A 21,428-nucleotide genomic window follows, 5' to 3' on the forward strand; every position below is an offset into this window, starting at 1 on the left:
TGATATATAGGCCTGGTTTCACAGACAGGGCTTAGACTAAGCCAGGATTAGGCCAAAGTTCAATTAGGACATTTAAGTAATTTTTATAAACGTACTTAGAAAAAAAACATTACTGGTGTGCATCTTGAGGCAAAACAAAGGCACTGATATATTTGAAGATCAATCAGAGCAAGTTTCTTTCAGTTGAAACAGCTCAGACTTAGATTTTAGTCTAGAACTAGGCTTAAGCCTTGTCTGTGAAACCGGGGGATGTAGTTTTTCATGATTAGATTAGGATTTATTTGTTCTATAGTGAAGTAAACTTGTGGGACAGGTGACAGTTGTGTTATTTTATGATGATATGATGCCCACTGACTTGGTAAAGATGAAGCTTTGCCTGTCTTGTGCAGTCTAAATGAACAGAGCTATGAAATGGTTTTAGATTTTAAGGATGATGATTTTCAATGGCGCTCGGAGTCGGAGTCGGACGGGAGTAGGCCTGTAATGCTTTCAGGCTGTGTAAACCATGTCTCCGGAACATTGTGTTTGTTAGGTCATTCCCTTAAGCACCCTTCATCCTCACGCTGTTATTCTTTACTATCCCCTCCTCCGTTTGGGATCTACGGATCTTCTGCAACCTTTCACAAATTTCCTGGGCCTCTTTGTAACGGGTCGAGTCCTGCCACCCTGTCACGATGAGGGCTGTTTATTAAACTTGCACACTTGATCCAATTCATGCATTTTTTTTTTTACATTTTCAAACAAATAGTTTAATTGTTAAACAAATAGCCTCATCTTGCCCCTTCATTCAGTCTCTCCAAGAGTCAGATTCATTAGTTTTTTCAGCTGCTTCCACACAAAATCTTTCCTTGTCCCACAGTGTCTGAAAGCTGTCACTCAAACAGCAGAAGCACACACCAAATCTGCAAAACCAGACACTAATTCTCAGCCTTCGTCTCAGTTTTCAATTTCATAAAACACTTTTTGCAAAACACAACAATTCTCTATGTAGCAAACAAAAATCTAACAGGAATTTTTAACAGGAAATCAAACAAAACTTTGCGTCTTTTTTCAAAACTTCACACACAAATCCAAGAGTTGCACACAAAATGCAAAAACGAAGCACTGCTCAAAATATCACAAACGCATCTCAAAAACATTTGCAAACACCTTTGCCATAATATTAATTCCTGTTAGATTTTTGTGTGCTTCATAGAGAACTGTGTGTTGTGTTGTGCAAATGTCAAAGGCTGAGAATTAGTGTCTGGTTTTGCAGATTTGGTGTGTGCTTCTGCTGTTTGAGTGACAGCTTTCAGAAACTGTGTGACAAGGAAAGATTTTGTGTGTAAAAGTAAAGTTAAGAGTCATTTGCAGGCCCACACGAGATCTGCACCTGCACAGAAACGCCCATTATTAATCAAATCATAAACCTTTGCGTGCTTAATAAATACTTTGGCTGATTATGATGCAAATGCAAAAAATAAAGAATATCTGCAGAATCGCTCTGCATGGGCCAAAATGAATCTGTGGTACTGAACACACCCATTATAACAGTAATAAAATACATTCTCGTTTTTATTTTACGAGGTGGGATTGATCGTTGGATATTGATGTCAGTCCTGAGACAATTCCGGTGATTTCCCATCTCCATGTCTCCTATTCCCAGACACATTTTCTTGTACTTAATTGGTGTGTTTTCTTGTTTGTCACTTGCTGATGTAATACTGTGGAGAGAAATTATTTTATGCTCCATGTGAATCGAGCTATCATCCGCCTATTACTTTTCCAGATGAGCTTAACCACAATTCCAGGAACGGCCCCGGTCTGAGGAACATCCCTGTGCTTGGAGAGTTGTGTTCTTGTTTACTGTGTGTGTGTGTATATATGTGTTTCTCATGAATGGAAAGCTTTGAATTGCTGTGGTAATGGAATCCCATTGCCTGGTTATTCCAGTTACTGTGAGTAGCGTGTTAGTTTGAGCAAAGTTGGCTACAACTAATTTTGTCTCACTTTCTCATCCAGAGTGGTTCTTGACTGCTTTTGCTTCAGGGCCCAGATTTTACAGTACACTGGACAGAAATTATTTCTCACGTCTTTAAAATCAAACATTGAAGTTTATTAATATTACCATACCCGCATTGGCCCCAAAAATATGTGAAATTATTAGTCTAACATGTTTGGTTTTTATATACAGAGCTACAGAGCTCTGAGCACCAGAACGACCAGACACAGGAACAGTTTCTTCCCTCAGGCAATCCATCTCATGAACAGTTGACACTAAACGATAAACACGGAACACACAACTCTATTATACATTATTTATTCACCACACTTACATTTTTTTTTTTTCATTTCAAATTTGCACATATCAGACCTGTACATGCATAATTGTCTATATTATATATTGTGTTTTTGCTGTTTTGTACATTGCCTATTTGTATATTTGTATATTAATCTTTTATTATCTGTGTCCTGTTGCTGTCTTTCTGTTGCACTGTGGATCTTCTGTCACTATAACAAATTCCTCGTATGTGTAAACATACCTGGCCAATAAAGCTCATTCTGATTCTGATATATGTCCCTTGAATTTCCATGGTCATGCTTTAGGGAGCCATTTTTGGTAGATACATTTTTTGCAACTTTTTAGACCTTTTTAGTGACTCTTTTCTTCAAAACAGCACCTAGCAACTGTTTGGACTGTTGTCTTTAAACTTATATAAGTAAATGGTGATTTTGTGAGATGCTTTTATCCAAGAGACATACAAAAGTAGTCATGTAGTCTTCATGGGCCGTATTTCAGTTACTATTTCATATTGTTTTATTGTCTGACACTAGAAACAGTTTGTGAGCTCTGAGAGAAGCAAGAAGATGTACATGGCTGATGACAATATGCAAATACGATGCTGTAATGTCATGAATATGCTAATTAAGACATGGTGCCATCTTGGAACATTTATTCAACTTTTCGAACAGACCTTAGCTTTAGAATTTCCTTTGGGAGTATTTGGCAAAAGCGATCAACAAACCAAATTTATTTAATGTTTTTATGAGGTCATGTCACACAAGCTGTCTATCCCAGCTAACAGGGAATGTTCTTACAACTTTCACTTACATTTTTAAAAATGTATTTAAATGTTAGGATAAAACATTCTTGAATGTATATGGAACGTTCTTATAACTTACTTGATGAACTAAGAAATGTTTTTGCAACCTATAAATCATACAGACCTATAAATAACATCAAGACAACTGGATATTTGAATGTTTTTAGAATATTAAAAAAATAAATGTTCAAATAATGTTTGATTTTGGGTGAAATAAGTTAGTAGAAACGTTTTTGTTCTCAATGTTCTAAACATTTTCATAACTAAATTTGTTACCTGGGACGTTGGCATTGGACTAATTTCACAGGCTGATTAAAACAGTTTGTGGAAAAATTATATGGTTTGATTGGACACATGACCTTTGATGTCCACAACAAAAATAATGAATGTATCATGTTGACTCATCACGTTTACATCATATTTGCATTTAAAGTTTTCCTTCTGTCCAGATCTGCCTTTTTTGGGTCTTGAGCCATCAAACCATCTAAATCTAAACAAGCCCACTTATCAGCTTGTTGGTTGATGGACATATTCTTGAGAATGAGAATAAGCTTAATTGGCCAAGTATGTTTACACATACAAGGAATTTGTTGTAGTGACAGAAGCTCCACAGTGCAACAGAAAGATAGTAACAGGACACAGTTAATAAAAACGAAATAACAACAAATAGCCAATAACCAATGTACAATGCAGCAAAAAAAAAAAAAAAATAACAAAAAAAAAAACAATATATAATATAGACACCTATGTATGTACAGGTCAAGTATGTGCAAATTAGAAATGAGAAAAATAAAAATGAAATAAGTGAGTGTAGTGAATGGATAGTGTATTATAGTTGTGTGTTCCACGTTTATTGTTGAGTGTTCATGAGATGGATTGCCTGAGGGAAGAAACTGTTCCTGTGTCTGGTCGTTCTGGTGCTCAGAGCTCTGTAGCGTCGACCAGACGGTAACAGTTCAAAGAGGTTGTGTGCTGGATGTGAGGGGTCCAGAGTGATTTTACCAGCCCTTTTTCTCACTCTGGATGAGTACAGTTCTTGGAGAGTGGGGAGGGTTGTACCAGTGATTCGCTCAGCAGTCCGGACTACCCTCCGTAGTCTTCTGAGGTCAGATTTGGTAGCTGAGCTGAACCAGACAGTTATTGAGGTGCAGAGGATGGATTCAATGATGGCGGAGTAGAACTGTTTCAGCAGATCCTGTGGCAGGTTGAACTTCCTCAGCTGGCGAAGAAAGTACAACCTCTGCTGGGCCTTCCTGACAATGGAGTCAATGTGAATATCCCACTTCAGGTCCTGAGAGATGGTGGTGCCCAGGAATCTGAATGACTCCACTGCAGTCACAGTGCTGTTCATGATGGTGAGTGGGGGAAGAGCAGGGGGGTTTCTCCTGAAGTCCACGATCATCTCCACAGTTTTGAGCGTGTTAAGCTCCAGGTTGTTGATACTGCACCAGACAGCCAGCTCCTTAACCTCCTGTCTGTAAGCAGACTCGTCACCATCCTGGATGAGGCCGATCAGTGTGGTGTCGTCTGCAAACTTCAGGAGCTTGACAGAGGGGACTTTAGATGTGCAGTCGTTGGTGGACAGGGAGAAGAGCAGTGGGGAGAGAACGCAGCCCTGAGGAGCTCCAGTGCTGATGGTACGGGTGCTGGATGTGAATTTACATATATCACTGATATATGTTTGTAATTGCAGAAATGGCTTTTGCTGTAGACGTCAATCAAACATGTTTGGGATCTCTAACAGATCAGACTGGTTCGCTTGTAAAACTGATGAGAAACAAACTAGCATTATTGAAGCAATGTGCAGTTGATTTGTTTGTAGTCCAGGGAATTTCACTGTGAAGCTCTTGGAAGAACTTAGTCTGTCTGTGATTGTTATTGGTCTACAGTCTCTCTTTCACATAAACCCTCTTTGCTCGAGGGCCTACAGGTAAAAGATGCGTGTGAACGGATACTTTTCATGCCTGTATGTTTGTTTATGAGGGTGTATTTGTGCATTTATGAGCTCCTGCTCTTTCATGGCAAGGAAAAATATTTAAACTACAATCTTGCAAACATTTAGATTAGAGACTCAGTAGCTAATTACGTTACTTGGTTACTTTTTATGTGTTGCGTTACTTTGCAATTCCTTTTTAAATCTGGGCGGGGCTTACTTGTTTGTTTTTAATATAAAAAAGTTATATTTTTGGCAAAAGTAAAAGCCCTTTCACACCAAAAGTGAAATGAATAAGCCTCAGGCTGACAGAAATGTAAATTGACGTCTGTACAGTGAAGGGCACATCTCAAACAAACCTTTCAGCTTTGCTGCCATTCTGGAATAAATGAAGAATAGGATGCAAGAGGAGAAAGTTCAACACTCTTCAGCAATGAAACACAAATTATATGTTTATCTGAAGTCATTTTTGCTTATTAGTATGGTTAAATTGGATCATCGAAAGTTAGCAGCAAAGACATTGGTGAATATAATGGGATTAAATGCATAAAGGGTATTTGTGTTATTTAACATTTAATTAGCAGGTTTGCGTCATATTCTGTTTTTATTCATTTTGAGTAATACTGAATCTGTTTTTGTGCAACTGAGATGAACAAATTTCTTGCAAATTAAAAAGTATTGCATTACTTTACTAGTTACTTGAAAAAAGTAATCTGATTACGTAACTCGTATGACTTCTAATGCATTACCCCCAACACTGACTAAAAAATTTATAGATTGTGTAATATTTCCCTGTGAGATCTTGAATACTAAGCACACTAGTATTAGTGTTGATTGATTTAACAAGCACCAGTGTAATGTTCACACATTTTCCAGAAGTCACCCATGTCTTACACCATCTCTGCTCTGGTTTAAATCTCTGTAAATGTGTATTTTGGCTTTCTAAATCAGGAAAAACTCTAAAACGTAGATGCTTCCCAGAAAGCTTCTTTATCTGCCTCCTGCAGCTGCAAAATAACTGTATACTATTGCAATATAGGGCTCATTGGCTTCAGACTTTTGGGCTGAAAAAGCCACTTCCCATGGGAATTGCCTCATCATCTGTAAGCGGAGGAGTGATTTAGGGCAACACGGATGTGTGATAATTCTCAGAACAGAAGTGTTGAGTCACTGTGTTTTGGCACCGCGTTCCTGCTGTTTTTGGCAAGCGTTTGCGTGACTGGCATTGCTTCGCGCTACCAAAGATAGCTTTTCCAAGCTTGTCATATGCTGCCTTAAAGTTGTCTTAGGATGTTCCAACTCACGAGTTGAGAAATTTTAATTAAGACGAGATGTTTATGAGATATTGGTCTGAATATATTGGATGTGGTGGAACATTTCATGTTTCTAGTGTAATAAAATAATGAACAAAGGTTACGCGCTAGGCGTTTTTGTATTTGTTTTTTCCATATATATTTTATTGTTCTTAAGCAGATGGTTTTGTGACATAAATCATTAAAATATGCTGCGTTTTTGCTTAACAGGGTAATTTACAAATTTGACATTCATACTAACAGCTTAAAATGATCTATCAATTAGCATAACAGAGTAAATGCTGATAAAAGAAAACTGTAAGTTTGTCATCTTTGAACTTTGAATATGATGAGGTTTCTTACTGGTTGCTTTAAGTCCCTTTGTTGAGGAAAAACACAAAGGTTTGCAAAAGTGACACATTGACCAAAAGTTGAGAGAATTTTTTATTAAGTGAGAATTTCAGAAACTTAATCCACTGTATTCTCACTTGATTTTAAACTGACTCGACACTGTTCCCACCATTAGAACACGTTTCGCACATTTCTTTCTCTTGAGCTTTCTCTGGTGTACAGAATAAGCACCGTCTGTGTACATTCTATTAGAGCTTTAATAATGATGCTCAGCTGTGCAAGTGCATAAATAATGCACATATACTTTTAAGATTACATGCAGTAGCAATAATAATAATTTGAATACGATAGATTTATATCATCTAGTGTTGTTGCGGCGTCTCTTTAGTTCAGATGTCCATTTGCACAGCTTGTGAGTCCAGATGAGAAGGGAGGATGTTTTCTTTGATTGATGGTTTGAAACGCAGCCATCAGTGTTTTCATTTTTTAAAGTGTACATCTATCCAAAACAACACATTTGTTAGCTTCATATCATCTGCTGTGTGTTTGCATAAAGTGAATCTCGTGAAACTTGTCAAACGTGCCCAGCTCATATTTCACCTCAAAACCTTTTGTTATACTGGTTTAAACAAAAAGTTTAAGCTTTTTCTGTATTGCAGAACAATCACCAGTTGTCTATCAATACAAAACTCGTTATTTTGAGTTGAAATATGACCCTTCCGTGAGAGTCACTCATCTGTGTGTGAGGTCAAAACAGAGGTGAAAACATCTGATGGTACAATTTGTGTTTTTTTAAAGCTGAACCATCAGCAATTCTAGAGGCCAACGATGGGGGCATCCTGGAGAACGACCGTTTTTCAGTGGGGAGGTTTATCAAAAAGACATGTCTCGTGAGTGTGCGTTTGCGTGTGTGGTTCGCAGTAAATCAGCGGCATGTACTGTGGCTACCCTGCGTGGCCCATAACACCCTGGCCCCCCTCCAGAGCGCTGCGGTGTCATGACAGGAAGCGATAGAGGAAAGCAGTGTGTGTCTGCTATGAATTAACTAGTGTAAATGTAAGACTCCCTCTGAGACTCCCTCCGCTGCTCCGCCGTGCATGTGGGCCACAAAGCAGCTTTGCACGTTTTTATGCATGTGTGTAAAAAGGTGCTACGGAAAAGTAAATTAGTAAATACATTTAGACCTCTAATTTACATGACCAACAAGCAGCACTTTATTAATGTGTGTGTTTTTGTACAGCAAACCAGCAGATGTGGCCAGCAAAGCGTGACTGTATTTGGAGCAACTTAGTGAGCATGAATATAAATATTTAAATTAATGAAATACACAGTGTTATAGTCAACAATGCATTTTATTTACATCAATAAAAACAGCTTTAAGTCACATTTATGAATCATTTTTCAACATCTTTTTAACAAGTACAGGCTTATGAAAACTCATAGAACAAACAGAGGAATTGAACATTAAACGTCTGATTTTAGCATTAAATCAATATTAAACATGGCATTTATCTTGCTTTTCCTTTGTTTATTTACTAAAAGCAATTGCTCTTTTAATTGCCAGAAGTTCTATATATGTGACCCTGGACCCCAAAACCAGTCTTAAGTCGCTAGAGACAAAAATACATTGTATGGGTCAAAATGATAATTTTTTATTTTATGCCAAAAATAATTAGGATATTAAGTAAAGATTATGTTCCATGAAGATATTTTGTACATTTCTTAATATGCATGGCTAAGAACTTCATTTGGACAATTTTAAAAGTGATTTTATATATAAATAAATTTTAACAAACATCTCTGTAAAAACATTGTTTTAATGTCCTATGAAACCCTGCTGACACCATTTTTATTCCTTTTGGCAATTTTCCTTTGTTTGGTTAATTTTGAATTCAAAACATTTAGATTTAGTCATACATTAACCTACACTTGTATATAGTGAACTATATTTATAATCTAAAGTTCAGTGTTGCTAAATATGAAGTACATACCTTATTCTGCATAGTGTAATATAGCAGAGACAGTAGGTTTGAAAGCACACATGTTAATTTATTCTTCATTAAATACGCTTCCTCTGGGTTTGGCAGAGATTTTATAATCAAATGGCTTCAGTGTTAACCCATAAGAGCAGTTTAAACTCAAATCCTGTGATGGGTCGTTCTCGAAAGTTAGTTGGTGGATTAACATGGCAGCGATCAGGAAAACTTCCACTTTTGCTATCTGATCACCAATGCATCGCCTCTTCCCGATAGAGAAGATCATCACGCTGTTAGTCAGATCTTTATCCAGAGCTCCGTTCTCGTCTAGGAATCTCGACGGGTTGAAGATGTGAGGATCCTGCCACTTTTGAGGGTCGTGATTGACGGACCACTGGTTGATGAACACCACGGTGTCTTTGGGGATGTGGAGACCTTCGATGGTGACGTCTGAGGTGGTGGAGTGCGGTATGGTGACGGGGACGAAGCTGGTGTAGCGCATGGTTTCGTAGATGAAGGCATCCAGGTAGGCCAGGTTGCTCTTGTCTTCAATTGATGGGAGTCTGTCACGACCTACTACTTTATCAATCTGCTCTTGGAGTTTGGTTTGGATTGATGGGTATTTCACCAGTAGGAGCAGCATCCAGTGTAATGCAGTGGAAACAGTATCCAGACCTGCTCCAATGAGATCAGAAACTGTACCTTCAGTATGAGCCTCGGTCAAGCCCGTCTCTGTGTCTGCATGATCAATCACGCCAATGAAGGCGTCACTCATGTCTCTTGTGACCTCAGGGTCGTAGCTTTGCCTGTGCTCCACCACTTTACCTTTGACAAACGTGAAGAAGTCATTGTTGAGGTCTTTGAAATTCTGAAAAACGCTCCTCACAGGATTGGGAAAAGATTGCAACCAAGGCATGACGTCCACCAAACTTCCAGCTCCTACAGTTTCTCCAAACTTGTTGACTTTGCTCAAGAGAGTCCTGAACTCTAAGTCATCGTGTCCGTAGCGTTTCCCAAAACAAAGAGCGCAGATGATGTTAGCAGCCGCGACTGAGAGTTCATGAGATGGATTGAAGTATTGGTTATTTGAACTCAATCTCAAAAATGTTTCAATCAGTTCCTCGGCTTCTGCTGCGATGTGCTTCTCGAAGGACTTTTTCGTTTGGCTGTTCGCAGAAGAGAAGGCACGAAGGGTGGACTGGGCGATCTTCCGGTGTATCCTCCATTGCTTGCTGTAGCTGGTGAACGTCATGCTCGTCCCGCCGGAAACCGACTGGAAGGACACAAAGTTTGGTCTGCCTGCAAACTCGGTGCTGTGTTGAAGCAACGCCTCACGTATGGCCGATTCTCCATTGAGAACCACTATGTCGCTGCTGCCCAGTCTAATTTGGTACACGTTTCCGTACCTCTTTGCCAACTTGGAGAAGGTGATGTGGGGCTTTTGGCCGAGCTGCATGGCGTTACCCACAAGCGGCCAAGCGAAGGGCCCTGGAAGCCTCTTTTTGAGAGTGAAGCTCCTGACCCAGAAACAAGCCTCCAGACAGCAGAGGAAGATGAAAGATGCAACGAGGGCCGGCTGGATTTGTCCACTCCATTCCTTAAGGATGCTACTGCCCTTCATGCCAAACTCTGTGTCTGAAAGCACCATGATATTCTCAAGCTCTAAAGGTTTGTTTTTGTATAAATTGCAAGTGTTTTAGTAACTCCCCATCTTGAATGGCGAGAAAGAAAGAATTTGAGAACCCTGCTGTTTTCTGCCCTCTTCGGCTGTGGGGTTACAAGAAGACAGGTCAGGGTTTGCGGAGCTGTTGTGTCTGTCCAGAGATGACCAAATTAGAAGAATGCAGATTTCAGCCTTGACACTGTGTTATATATCTCTAGAGTAGGAGGAGTTTGGGCCACAGGTTCGTTTTCTTTCCCCCGACTCTCTCTGACTCTCCACCCATTACGGCCGGAGAGCAGATGCCTCGACACACATTGGACTCCCAACACGTTCTTGAGCCATCTACAGATGCATAGCACTTTACACAAGTGTGTATAAGTCTGCATAAGATATATTGCATGAGATAGCAAAATACCAAAGTCGGTGTCATTTATTTTAAAGAATAAAGAGCATTTTTGCTGTACATTAAAGTTTAAAATGTAAATATATGCAATGTTGAACTGGAAGTCAGTTGGCATTGTATTTGTTGTGAACTTGAGGAGAAAGCACATTGAGACTTCAAACATGGTAAAGAAAAGTGAGCATGAGTGAGATGTTCCTCACTGCAGCATTTGAAATGCAGATACAGATGCTTGTTTTTATAGTTTATATAATTCATTCAAATGTTGTTTTATTGAGTTGTTTAAATGCATTTTGGTGGCACTATATCTGTGTGTATAGTATATATAACAGAGTAAGAAAAAAACATAGACTAAATGGATGTGGGCCTTCATTTAATGATGGCTGTTGCTTTCTATATATTTTTTTTTATTTGTCTTACCATAAAGTGCTGAACTGTCTGATTAAGATGAATGAAACCATAAAAATAAAAATGCTGTCGTTTTACTTTTTACAGAATACATTGTCTAACATATATGAGCTCTGTAAGTCTGCTCTAATTGGTGTGATTTCATTTGGTTTGGAATCCACAATCTGATGCCAACTGAATGCTAGTGAAATCAAGTCACTTGAGGAATTCAGTCTGTAAACTTGTGAAAGGGTTTTTTTATGCGTCAGACAAAGAACAGATACAAACAATGGAGTTAAATATGTACCATGAGAGTGCATTTATCATGAAGCTGTAGTTAGAATAATGACTGTTGTATAAATTTAATAAGATAATTTGACTTTAAAGATGTGGTTTTCCAGAAATATCTCAGAAACAGAAATATTGGCCATAAAACTAACAATAAGGATATATAGAGACAATATAAGTGAAGACAGATGCAGACCATTTAGACGGTAAATTTGGATGCCAAGCTGGTTTAGTCTGATGTGATTTATTTATTTATTCAACATTCATATTTGATTGTATGTATGTTTGTGTGAATGTGCATGTATTTTCTTATAAAATGTGAATCATGTTGAGGGTCAAAACAGAAAGAGACTGAGTGCATCTTCACAGGTTGTAAAACAGCACTTTATTTATTCAACTTTTAGCTTATTTTCCAATAGTAAAAAGAAAACATATTTAAAACAATACCTGAACATTAAAAAAAATCTATTTTTTTCTTCAAAAAAGCTGTATTTCTGAATACATGCACTTCAGTTACAGAGCTGGCAAAACATTCAGTGTAAACATTTATCATAATAAATGCAATGTGATATAGGAATACATCTCGAGATAGTAGCTTTGATTTATACTGCTGGTTTTATACATGATTTTGAGGATTTGTTTTGTGCATGTGGGAGCACCTTCAAAATGACATGAAGTGATGCCTAAGACTTCATTGTGTAATTTGCTGAGCAACAGACTCAGCAAAGCATTGAACTACTGTTATTTCAACAAATGACCCTTGCAGCCTTTTTAAGAACCTTAACTTTATATGCGTTTTATAAAGAATATAATAATTATAAACCGTTGTATAATGGGTATAAATAAATGCTTTAAATGCCTAATACTTAAAATACCTGAAGTACATAATCACATTGTTATGCAGTTTTATGCAAGCATAATTAAATGCACTGCGATGCCAGATTTGAGTCGAGCTCATAGGAAGTAAAAGTTCTCCAACAGCTGCTGGCCATTAACATGACTCAACACGATCTACAAACAATTGCATAATATTGCATAATAATTGATGTCTACAGTGATAGTGGCTTAGCATTAGACCATAAACGTTTCATATTGCAGTCCTTCTAACATTATTTTGAAGCATAGATGGTGTTTTATTAACATAAAGCAATTAAAACATTACTGTTAAGAGCTGAAGAATCTCTTCAGTTACCTGACAACATATTCTATGGATGTGAATGAATCAGTTCATGGAATCATTGCAAACGTGTATAAATATTAAATATACAATTACTAAACAGCATTCAGTGCAGCTTTACTAATACGTGGAATACATTTGTAATATGTTCAGTCTCTGCTGGCCTATAGTCACAATAACAAGCTGGTTATTTATACTTATGCTGGCGATACCAAGCCAAAAAGTTTTCCTCTGAGCTTCGCCGAGATTGTGTAATGGAGCGGCTTCAGTGTTAAACCATACGAGCAGTCCATGGAGAGATCCTGAGAGGGCTTGCTCTCAAACGAGCACTGGTGCAAAAGGATGGCAGAGAACAGAAAAACCTCCACTTTGGCAATCTGCTCACCAATGCATCTTCTCTTACCTGTCGAGAAGATCATCACACTATTGATCAGGTCTTTATCCAGAGCTCCGTTCTCGTCTAGGAATCTCGACGGGTTGAAGATGTGAGGATCTTGCCACTTTTGAGGGTCGTGATTGACGGACCATTGGTTGATGAACACCACGGTGTCTTTGGGGATGTAGAGCCCTTCGATGGTGACGTCTGAGGTGGTGGAGTGCGGTATGGTGACGGGGACGAAGCTGGTGTAGCGCATGGTTTCATAGATGAAGGCATCCAGGTAGGCCAGGTTGCTCTTGTCTTCAATTGATGGAAGTCTCTCACGACCTACTACTTTATCAATCTGCTCTTGGAGTTTGGTTTGGATTGATGGGTATTTGACTAAAAGCAGAAGTATCCATTGCATGACCGTGGACATCGTGTCTTGTCCTGCACCAATTAAATCAGTGACTGTAGACTCAACAAAGTCTTTAGTCAGCATGCTCTCTTTCCCGTGCTCAATTACGCCAATGATTGCATCGCTCATGTCACGGGTGACCTCAGGGTCGTACGTGTCTCTATGCTGCACCACTTTGTCCTTCACATAAGCAAAGAACTCTTCATTAAGCAGCTTGAAGTTTTGATAAACGCTTCGGACAGGATTCGGAAATGACTGCAGCCAAGGCATGACGTCCACCAGGCTTCCAGCGCCAACGGTTTCGCCAAACTTATCCACTCTTCTCAGGAGAGTCCTGAACTCGGGATCGTCGTGGCCGTAGCGTTTCCCAAAGCAAAGCGCACAGATTACGTTTGCGGCTGCGACGGTGAGTTCATGTGAAGGACTGAAGTTTCGCCCGTCAGCGCTGAGCCTTAGAAACTTCTGGACCAGATCCATGGCTTCGCCTACAACGTGTTGTTCGAATGTCTTTTTGGTTTGAGTGTTTGCCAACGAGAATGCTCTCAAAGTCGACTGCGCTACTTTCCGATGCACCTTCCACTGTTTGCTGTAACTGCTGAACACCATGCTCCGACCGCCAGAAATCATCTGAAAGGACACAAAGTTCGGCCTCCCAGCAAATTCAGTGCTGTGTTCAATGAGCGCTTTGCGTATGGCTGCATCTCCGTTCAGAACCACAATGTCGCTTCGCCCGAGTCGGATCTGGTAGACGTTTCCATACTTCTTTGCAAGCTTGGAGAAGGTGATGTGTGGCATTTGTCCCAGCTGCATGGCGTTGCCCACCAAGGGCCAGGCGAATGGGCCTGGGAGCCTTTTCTTGATTGTGAGATTTCTGACCCAAAGACAGGCCTCCAGGAAGAAGAGGATGATGAAGGATGCTATCAAAGCCGGCTGAACCTGTCCACCCCATTCCTTCATGATGCTGCTGCTCTCAAACTCCGCTTCAGTCAGAGCCATTCTTCTGATGCACTTTTATTCTTCTGATGAGATTCTGTTCAAGTTAAGTGCTATATAGAGAGAAAAATATAAGCATCCATTTAAAAGAATAATTAATCTATTTCTTCTTTTTGCATGCAAAAGTAATGTAAACTAACTCTCTCGGTTGCCAGTTCAGTCTGTTTTTATTAATCTGCATGCACTGATTTAGAGTTGTCTACTCTCTTTAATTTTCCAGGTTAAGCTGACAGGGTTTTCTGAGCTGCTTGGTTGGATGCATGCCTTTTATATATGTTTGCAACACAGGGGGCAGGACCCGATGATAGTCTCACTCCTCCCATTGTGGAAGCCGCAGAGACTCTGTTAGATGGTCTGAACGTCTGGCTGCAGCCGAACACGGAGATGCAAGTGCGCAACCGGTTCTGTTCACCGGGAAAACGTCTGAAACTAGTGCGTAAATCATATATTTTTAATTTGCACGCGCTCTGTGCGGGGTATTTCTGATCATCGTTGCGGAGATGCATAAAACTAAATTGTGCAAAACTCTTGCGGTTTGTGCCAGTCACCATAAAGTGATAAACTCAAATGGAGTGATGCATTAAAGGTTTTATGTTGCTGCAGCTGAACTCTTTGCATGTCTTTTTGATGCGCGTGTTTCCAATCGTTTGCGCACTCTTGTAAACGTTATTTCTGCTCTGGTTTGCACACGATTACGAAAATGATATTTTAAGATTGATTTTAAACTTCAGACTTTTGTCTTGGGGAATGTTTCGTAATAAAAAGACGCTCTGTTTTGCAGACCCATGTAGTTATGCAACACGCCTAGACATTGAAAAACCATGCTATCTCTGTATAAGTCCCTTCATATTTTATGTCTTTAGCCCCGTTGGAGAGATATATATCTATATATATATAATTAATATGAATGTGAGTATGTAATAGCAAGGTATGTCATAACACATTAAATTTTCTCATGCATATTGTAAAAAGATACGATGATTGTAGTTGCACCATCACAAACTTATAATAAATCATTTAATATCCTTGCAGAATAGCCTAATTCATTATGTCAATACAAACAATTGATTTTTAGTACAAATGTCAACATTTTACAACACAGGGAAACAATAAAGTTCGTAAATGATCTTTCAGAGCATAATTTGATGATGTGTTCACATGTCCATGGTGCATCATGTTCTGGGGTCTCTGATCTCATCGTAAAGCACGCCAGGGTCTCTCTCGGCTATTTTCCTCTCACAATTTCAGGATAAATTTTCACATGTGTTTTTGGGTATACAGTCATTGAGAGATTGCTTAACTGCAAGCATGCCTTCATAACGTGCACTACAGCAGATCCTCTCTCAGAATACACCAATACAGACACTTTATTCTGTAAGAAAGCACATAAAATGAGAGATCCTGAGAGGGTCATTTGACTTTAAAAGTTTAATGATGTTTTCGGTGCATGTGTATATGCTTTGGTTTTTCCTTTGCTGTTTGTTCTCTTTGTACAGACTTAGTTTATATCATAAGAGCGTTAAATGGATGTTACACTGGTATTTTATCATTCATATTTGCAGCTCCAGTGATCTATCGTTCGTCAAGTGAGAAGGAAGTTCTCTGAAATCTCAAGATTTAAGCGATAGAACTGAATGTTCTTGAGAATGTGCCAGGCAGGAGATAAATGTTCCTTGTTTCCTCACCAGGAGGAGATTATTTTTGCAGGGATCTAATAACTCTAATTGCAGTGCTGCAGCGTTTCTAGAGTCAGAGAGACAGTAGCATTGATTTCTTGCTGATAGTGCACTTTCCTGGATGCAAACCACCACTAAAATGAGATGTGCCTCCTTCCCTGAGAAGAGAGGAAGGATAAGCTGCCAAATACAATCAGTTCCAATCCACTTGGATTTAGGAGCCCACTGTTTTTGCTCCCTAGGAGAGAATAAACATCTTCACAGAAACAAGATTAGATTTCATTGTGCACTGTTCAGGGAACACTATAGAGAGGAGGAACTAGTGAGCATTAAACTGTCTATGAACTCAGTTAATAACATAATAAAATAAAGTAAGCCTGCATGTTTAATCCATTGGAAGTGTTTTAAAGCATTCATTTTACCTTAAAATGCTCTTTATAATGCATTATGATCTCAACAAGGAATCTGCATATATTTCACTTTGGTTACACTTATTTATGAAATAAAATTATTATTAAGGCTTGAAGTTAAGTATTATCCATTGTCTTCTTAAATCTAAAAAAGTGAAAATTGTTCTCAAAGATATCGCATTTTACTTAAAAGGCATAAGGCATATTTTAAAAGCTCAGGATTTTGATTGAATTTGTAATATTTGCAAAGTAAACCACAGCAACAAATAAATTAAGTAATAATTTAATTTACCGTAATCCATTATGTTAGATCATCAAAAAGATCATCTAATGAATTGATGTAACATTATTGTAATATTAGTGTGGTATTAGTTAATATTCAGTGTAAGCAGTACATGTATTTTATACCTATTAAATAAAAAAGACCTATATTTTCTAATAAATTAAGTAAAATTCGTTCTAACAGATTTTACAAATCACTTTTAATATTAAAAGCTTAAGACTTTCCGATTGACTTGATATTTGCATAGCTTTTCGGTAATATTTTAATGTAACATCATCCAAAAATCAAGGATTATTAAAATTTTGTGATATTTTGTGTAAGCATGCATATATAAAAATGCAAAATTATTATTATTATTATCATTTTAAATCTGAAAAAGTAAAAAAAAATTATCACAGATCTTACAAATTACATTTTAAAACTAAATATGTGACCCTGCAGCACAAAAGCAGTCATCAGTAACACAGGTATATTTGAAGCAATAGACAACAATACATTGTATGGATCAAAATTATACATTTCTCTTTTATGCCAAAAATAGTAAAGATCATGTTCCATGAAGATATTTTGTAAATTTCTTAACGTATATCAATACTTTATTTTTGATTAGTAATATGCATTGCTAAGAACTTCATTTGAACAACTTTAAAGGAGATTTTCTCAATATTTAGATTTTTTTGCTCCCTCAGATTCCAGATTTTCAAATAGTTGTATCTCAGACAAATATAATTGTCCTATCATAACAAACCATACATCAATGGAACGATTATTTATTCAGCTTGTGGATGATCTATGAATCTCAATTTCAGAAAATTGACCCTTATGACTGGTTTTGTGGTCCAGAGTCACATATGTGCATATTGTTTAAAAGCGTTACATTTTGATTGACTGTAATATTTGCATCATAAACCACAGCAACAAGCTTTTAAGCATTTTTATTTAATGCACCATTATAACCTAAAATGTCAAATGTTATTTCGATGACTCAGACACCGCTCTGAGTTTGTAGACCCGGTTTTTCAGTGTTATTATCAGAGCTCAGCGCTGCCAAAATCCCATCACGTCCTTCCGTACGGGAGAGTCCTCTGGAATCCCGTGATTCACATATGGTCTCTCACATCAGCGTCCGCACTAATCAGAGCCAGCTTTGTGGGAAGCCTGTGTGTGTTGCGTGAGGCTGTCGTGTTTGCCTGCCATTATTCTCCTTAACCTGGCTGTGAAAGGCTGGCCGTGACCCCGGAGGGTCGGGAAGGTCGAGGACTTGGCAGCCGCCAGCGTGTGGATGCAGGTCTCATGGCCGATCCCGGTCTGGAGCTAATCACTGTTTACTAGAATCATTTCCACTTTTCAGCGAGCTACTGTCACGCACGGCCACGGGAGGGGGGAAGCCCGGGGGTCCGACGGAGCCGGCGGGATTCAGGGAGAAGGACGAGCTGAAACTAACTGTAGGAATGCAAATGCAGATTAGACAGCAGCGGTGATCCAGAACCTCAAACCAGCGACGGACACTCAGTGAGAGGAAATGAACACACTCTCTCTCGCTGCAGGACACTAACCAGTGCTTTATGAGCGTGACTCACCAGTGCCATCTTGACCATGTTAGCGCTCGATGGAGTCTATTAATGCCAGTGACGTGATGCTGATTCACTTGAGCTCAGCTTTTTTTTGCACAACAGAATTTGGATGATTTAAACTAGATTTTCACAGTTTTGCAGAAAATACTAGGCAGTGTTTTGGGTGGTTGTCAGGGTGTTGCTATGCAGTTGCTAAGGTGTTTTGAGTAGGTTTTAGCATGTTGCTAGGGAGGTACTGCTGTAGCTTGTTGCCAGGGTATTGCTATGGAGTTGCTAGGGAGATAATACAGCAAGTTGTTGCCAGTGTGTTTCTATGCAGTTGCTAGGGAGTTACTACAGCAAGTTGTTGCCAGGGAGCTAATATGCAGTTGCAAGTGAGTTACTACAACAGGCTGTTGCCAGGGTGTTGCTATGCAGTTTCTAGGATGTTACTGCAGCATGTTGTTGCCAGGGTGTTGCTATGCAGTTGCTAGGGAGTTATTAAATCCAGTTGTTGCCAGGGTGTTTCTATTCAGTTACTAGGGAGTTATTACAGCAGCTTGTTTCTATGCAGTTACTAGGGAGTTACTACAGCAGGTTGCTGCCATGGTGTTGCTATGCAGTTTCTAGGGAGTTACAAAAGTAGGTTGTTGCCGGGGTGTTGCAATGCAGTTGATATGGAGTTAGTAGGTTATTGCTATATACAGTACAGAAGTAGATTATAAAGGCATAGATTATTTTATTTTTATAAATTTAGTTTAATCTTGCAACTAGAAATCTGCTGTTGTGCTTTATGTGTGATTTATATTTTTATGATGTGCATGAACATTTTGTTTTTATTACATAAATCGCATCACAAAAATATCCAAGATTCCCAAACGCAGGCTATCTTTAACTGAATCCAGTGAGGTTATTGAATTATTGCGGTCTGTTCTAAAACGAGAGCGAGTCGGCCCTAAGGGAACGCAAGCGCACAGACGTCTCACAGCAGGATGCTTGTGCTTTCGCCAGGTACATTAAACCACAAATCTCCTCTTTCTCTGACCTCTGCTCGACTTTGGGTCCAAGATCCAATCGGCCAATCAGAAGTGAGTGCTGGGCGTTTCCTCCAATCAGAACCGACCGTGTGAGCATTAGTGATTTGATGTGGCCTGACGTTTAAGTGCGATCAGTTACTATAGTTTGATATGTCAATGATGAGCGCTCCTGAACATTTCCAGTCTGTTAATAACGTGACTTGGCCGATGAGCGGTGATGGAAACTGTGGAGTTGAGTTATCAAACATACCAGCACACTGATGTGAAGTAACAGATGTTTCTACGCTTCATCATGATCATATTTATTATTAATTTAGCAGATACTTTCATATCAGCTTATACAGCATTGCACATAAATTTATGAATTTATCACATTTATGTAAAATATAAAAATTAAATGTATTCGTCATAAAAATCAATCAGAGCATGAATATGTTCATGTATGTATGTAATGTTTGTGTAAACACAAATTAAATAGTAAGATTAGCCAATATTTTTCATGCCATGTCTTAAAATACTTCAGCCAGAATTTAGCCAGAACTGAGTTATATTTGCACGTTAGAAAACATTCCCTCCCTTTTTGTCTTGGCATGAAGAGCAGTTTGTTCTTCAGCAGAAGTTTTGAGACTTCTGAGAAGTTTGTAGGGCCTGCTTTTCTCCAAGCCAAATTATTTGCTGAATTTCTTGAATTATATCAGGAGTAGATTGAGCTTTTAATTCTAGACTTTAGTCATTGAGTGCATTTAGTTTTATTTTTACCAGCACAGTATTAAATGAATCACTCTGTAGAGTGATAATGGCCTTGCGTTCTCCTTCACCCCTCTATAGGTGTGTTCTGATGTCTTCTGCAGAGCTTTCTTGCGTGCGAGGATGAGTTTGCGTGCCACACCGGCCTAGCGTGCACAGATCCCGGTCACCGGCCCCGACCTCCCCTGGGAGGAGGAGGAGGAGATTAAAATGAGACGGGGAAGGAAAAAAATACGGCGAGAAATGGCTTCCAGATGACCCCGATTTGAGTTGGTTAGCTCATTTGTAGCTGGCAGACGGACTCTGACAGGAACAATTACGGCAGCCTGAAGCTCCAAACAGCAGCAGCACATCTCCAGGTTAATGAAGGATTACTCACACATACATCTTCACTATTCACAACTTAAAATTAGAAACTTTCTCACTATAAATAAACTTTATTCTGATCTACGATGTGGGCTTAAGTAATAAGACTTTTATAAAGTGTTTAAAAAGAATCGATCAACTGGTTTTATGCTACAAAAACAATCTATCAATGGGTTTGGTTAGTTAGTATGGGTAGTTAGTTAGCCCCTGCTGGTAGACTTTGTAACTGCACCATGTAGCCATGTATTCTGATTAAATAATTATTTGCATGCAATATAAATTAAATAAATATAACATTAAATAATTATATGCTTTTCCAGTGATTATTTACACATTATTTGTATTTATTTTGTATTTATTGGACTTCAAATTGTGAATTTTTAAGTGCAATAAAAACAGAATTTATACTTTTTTTTTGCTTGTTGCCCCAATTTCACTGTGCATGTAAGTGGATTTTTTATTTTTATTTTTTTAGCTTTTCTCTCTGCTTATTTGGTATGTGCATGTCTACAGAAAATCCCAAGACTGGAGAAATCTCATGCAAACATTTTTTTTTTTTGCTTTATTTTAATGCACTAATAGCAATTGTGCATGTAGTTGCAGGGACTGACATGTGTCGCAGCAGCAACAGTAAACGCGGGTGGTCTTTGCGGCAGTGCAATCATGTTTGTCCTTAATGCCGAATATCACGCTTACAAACCACAGTCATTAACATGCAACCATGTAAATGGAGAAGTGCAATTAGAGAGTCGAGAACTGCTCCAAAAGCAGCTCGTTCCATATCACAGGACACCCTGGGAAGTCTTTCCTCAAGGGATCACGGGAAGAGATCCGATCTCTGTTCTCACTTTATTCTGGGATGAAAGTGTGCGGTAAGCGGCTGCTTAACCTCGGTGGATTCTCAGCAGTGTGTTTTGCCTTTTCTGAATCTTGTTTACAGGCTATAAATCTGCTGCTTATGTGCGACACGAGTGACATGATGTAGTGGGACAGTAACAGCTCGTAAGGACACTTGTTATCAATTACACATGTTCTCA

General features: G+C 38.8%; 2 protein-coding genes across 2 annotated transcripts; both read right to left on the minus strand.

Moving 5' to 3' along the window:
- Positions 1-7,992: 7,992 nt before the first annotated feature.
- LOC306850202 (cytochrome P450 1B1-like) lies at positions 7,993-10,472 on the minus strand. The gene has a single exon (XM_079385709.1). The coding sequence runs from the start codon at positions 10,281-10,283 to the stop codon at positions 8,709-8,711; it is 1,575 nt and encodes a 524-aa protein (XP_079241835.1). The 5' UTR covers positions 10,284-10,472; the 3' UTR covers positions 7,993-8,708.
- A 1,265-nt stretch (positions 10,473-11,737) lies between these two features.
- On the minus strand, positions 11,738-14,562 carry LOC306850769 (cytochrome P450 1B1-like). The gene is made up of 2 exons (XM_079386625.1): positions 14,460-14,562; positions 11,738-14,372 (listed from the first exon to the last, which is right to left on the minus strand). The coding sequence occupies exon 2, from the start codon at positions 14,320-14,322 to the stop codon at positions 12,748-12,750; it is 1,575 nt and encodes a 524-aa protein (XP_079242751.1). The 5' UTR covers positions 14,323-14,372; positions 14,460-14,562; the 3' UTR covers positions 11,738-12,747.
- Between the last annotated feature and the right edge of the window lie 6,866 nt (positions 14,563-21,428).

The sequence above is a fragment of the Barbus barbus genome, assembly GCF_936440315.1.
Source record: "Barbus barbus genome assembly, chromosome: 30".
NCBI classification, from domain to species: Eukaryota; Metazoa; Chordata; class Actinopteri; order Cypriniformes; family Cyprinidae; genus Barbus; species Barbus barbus.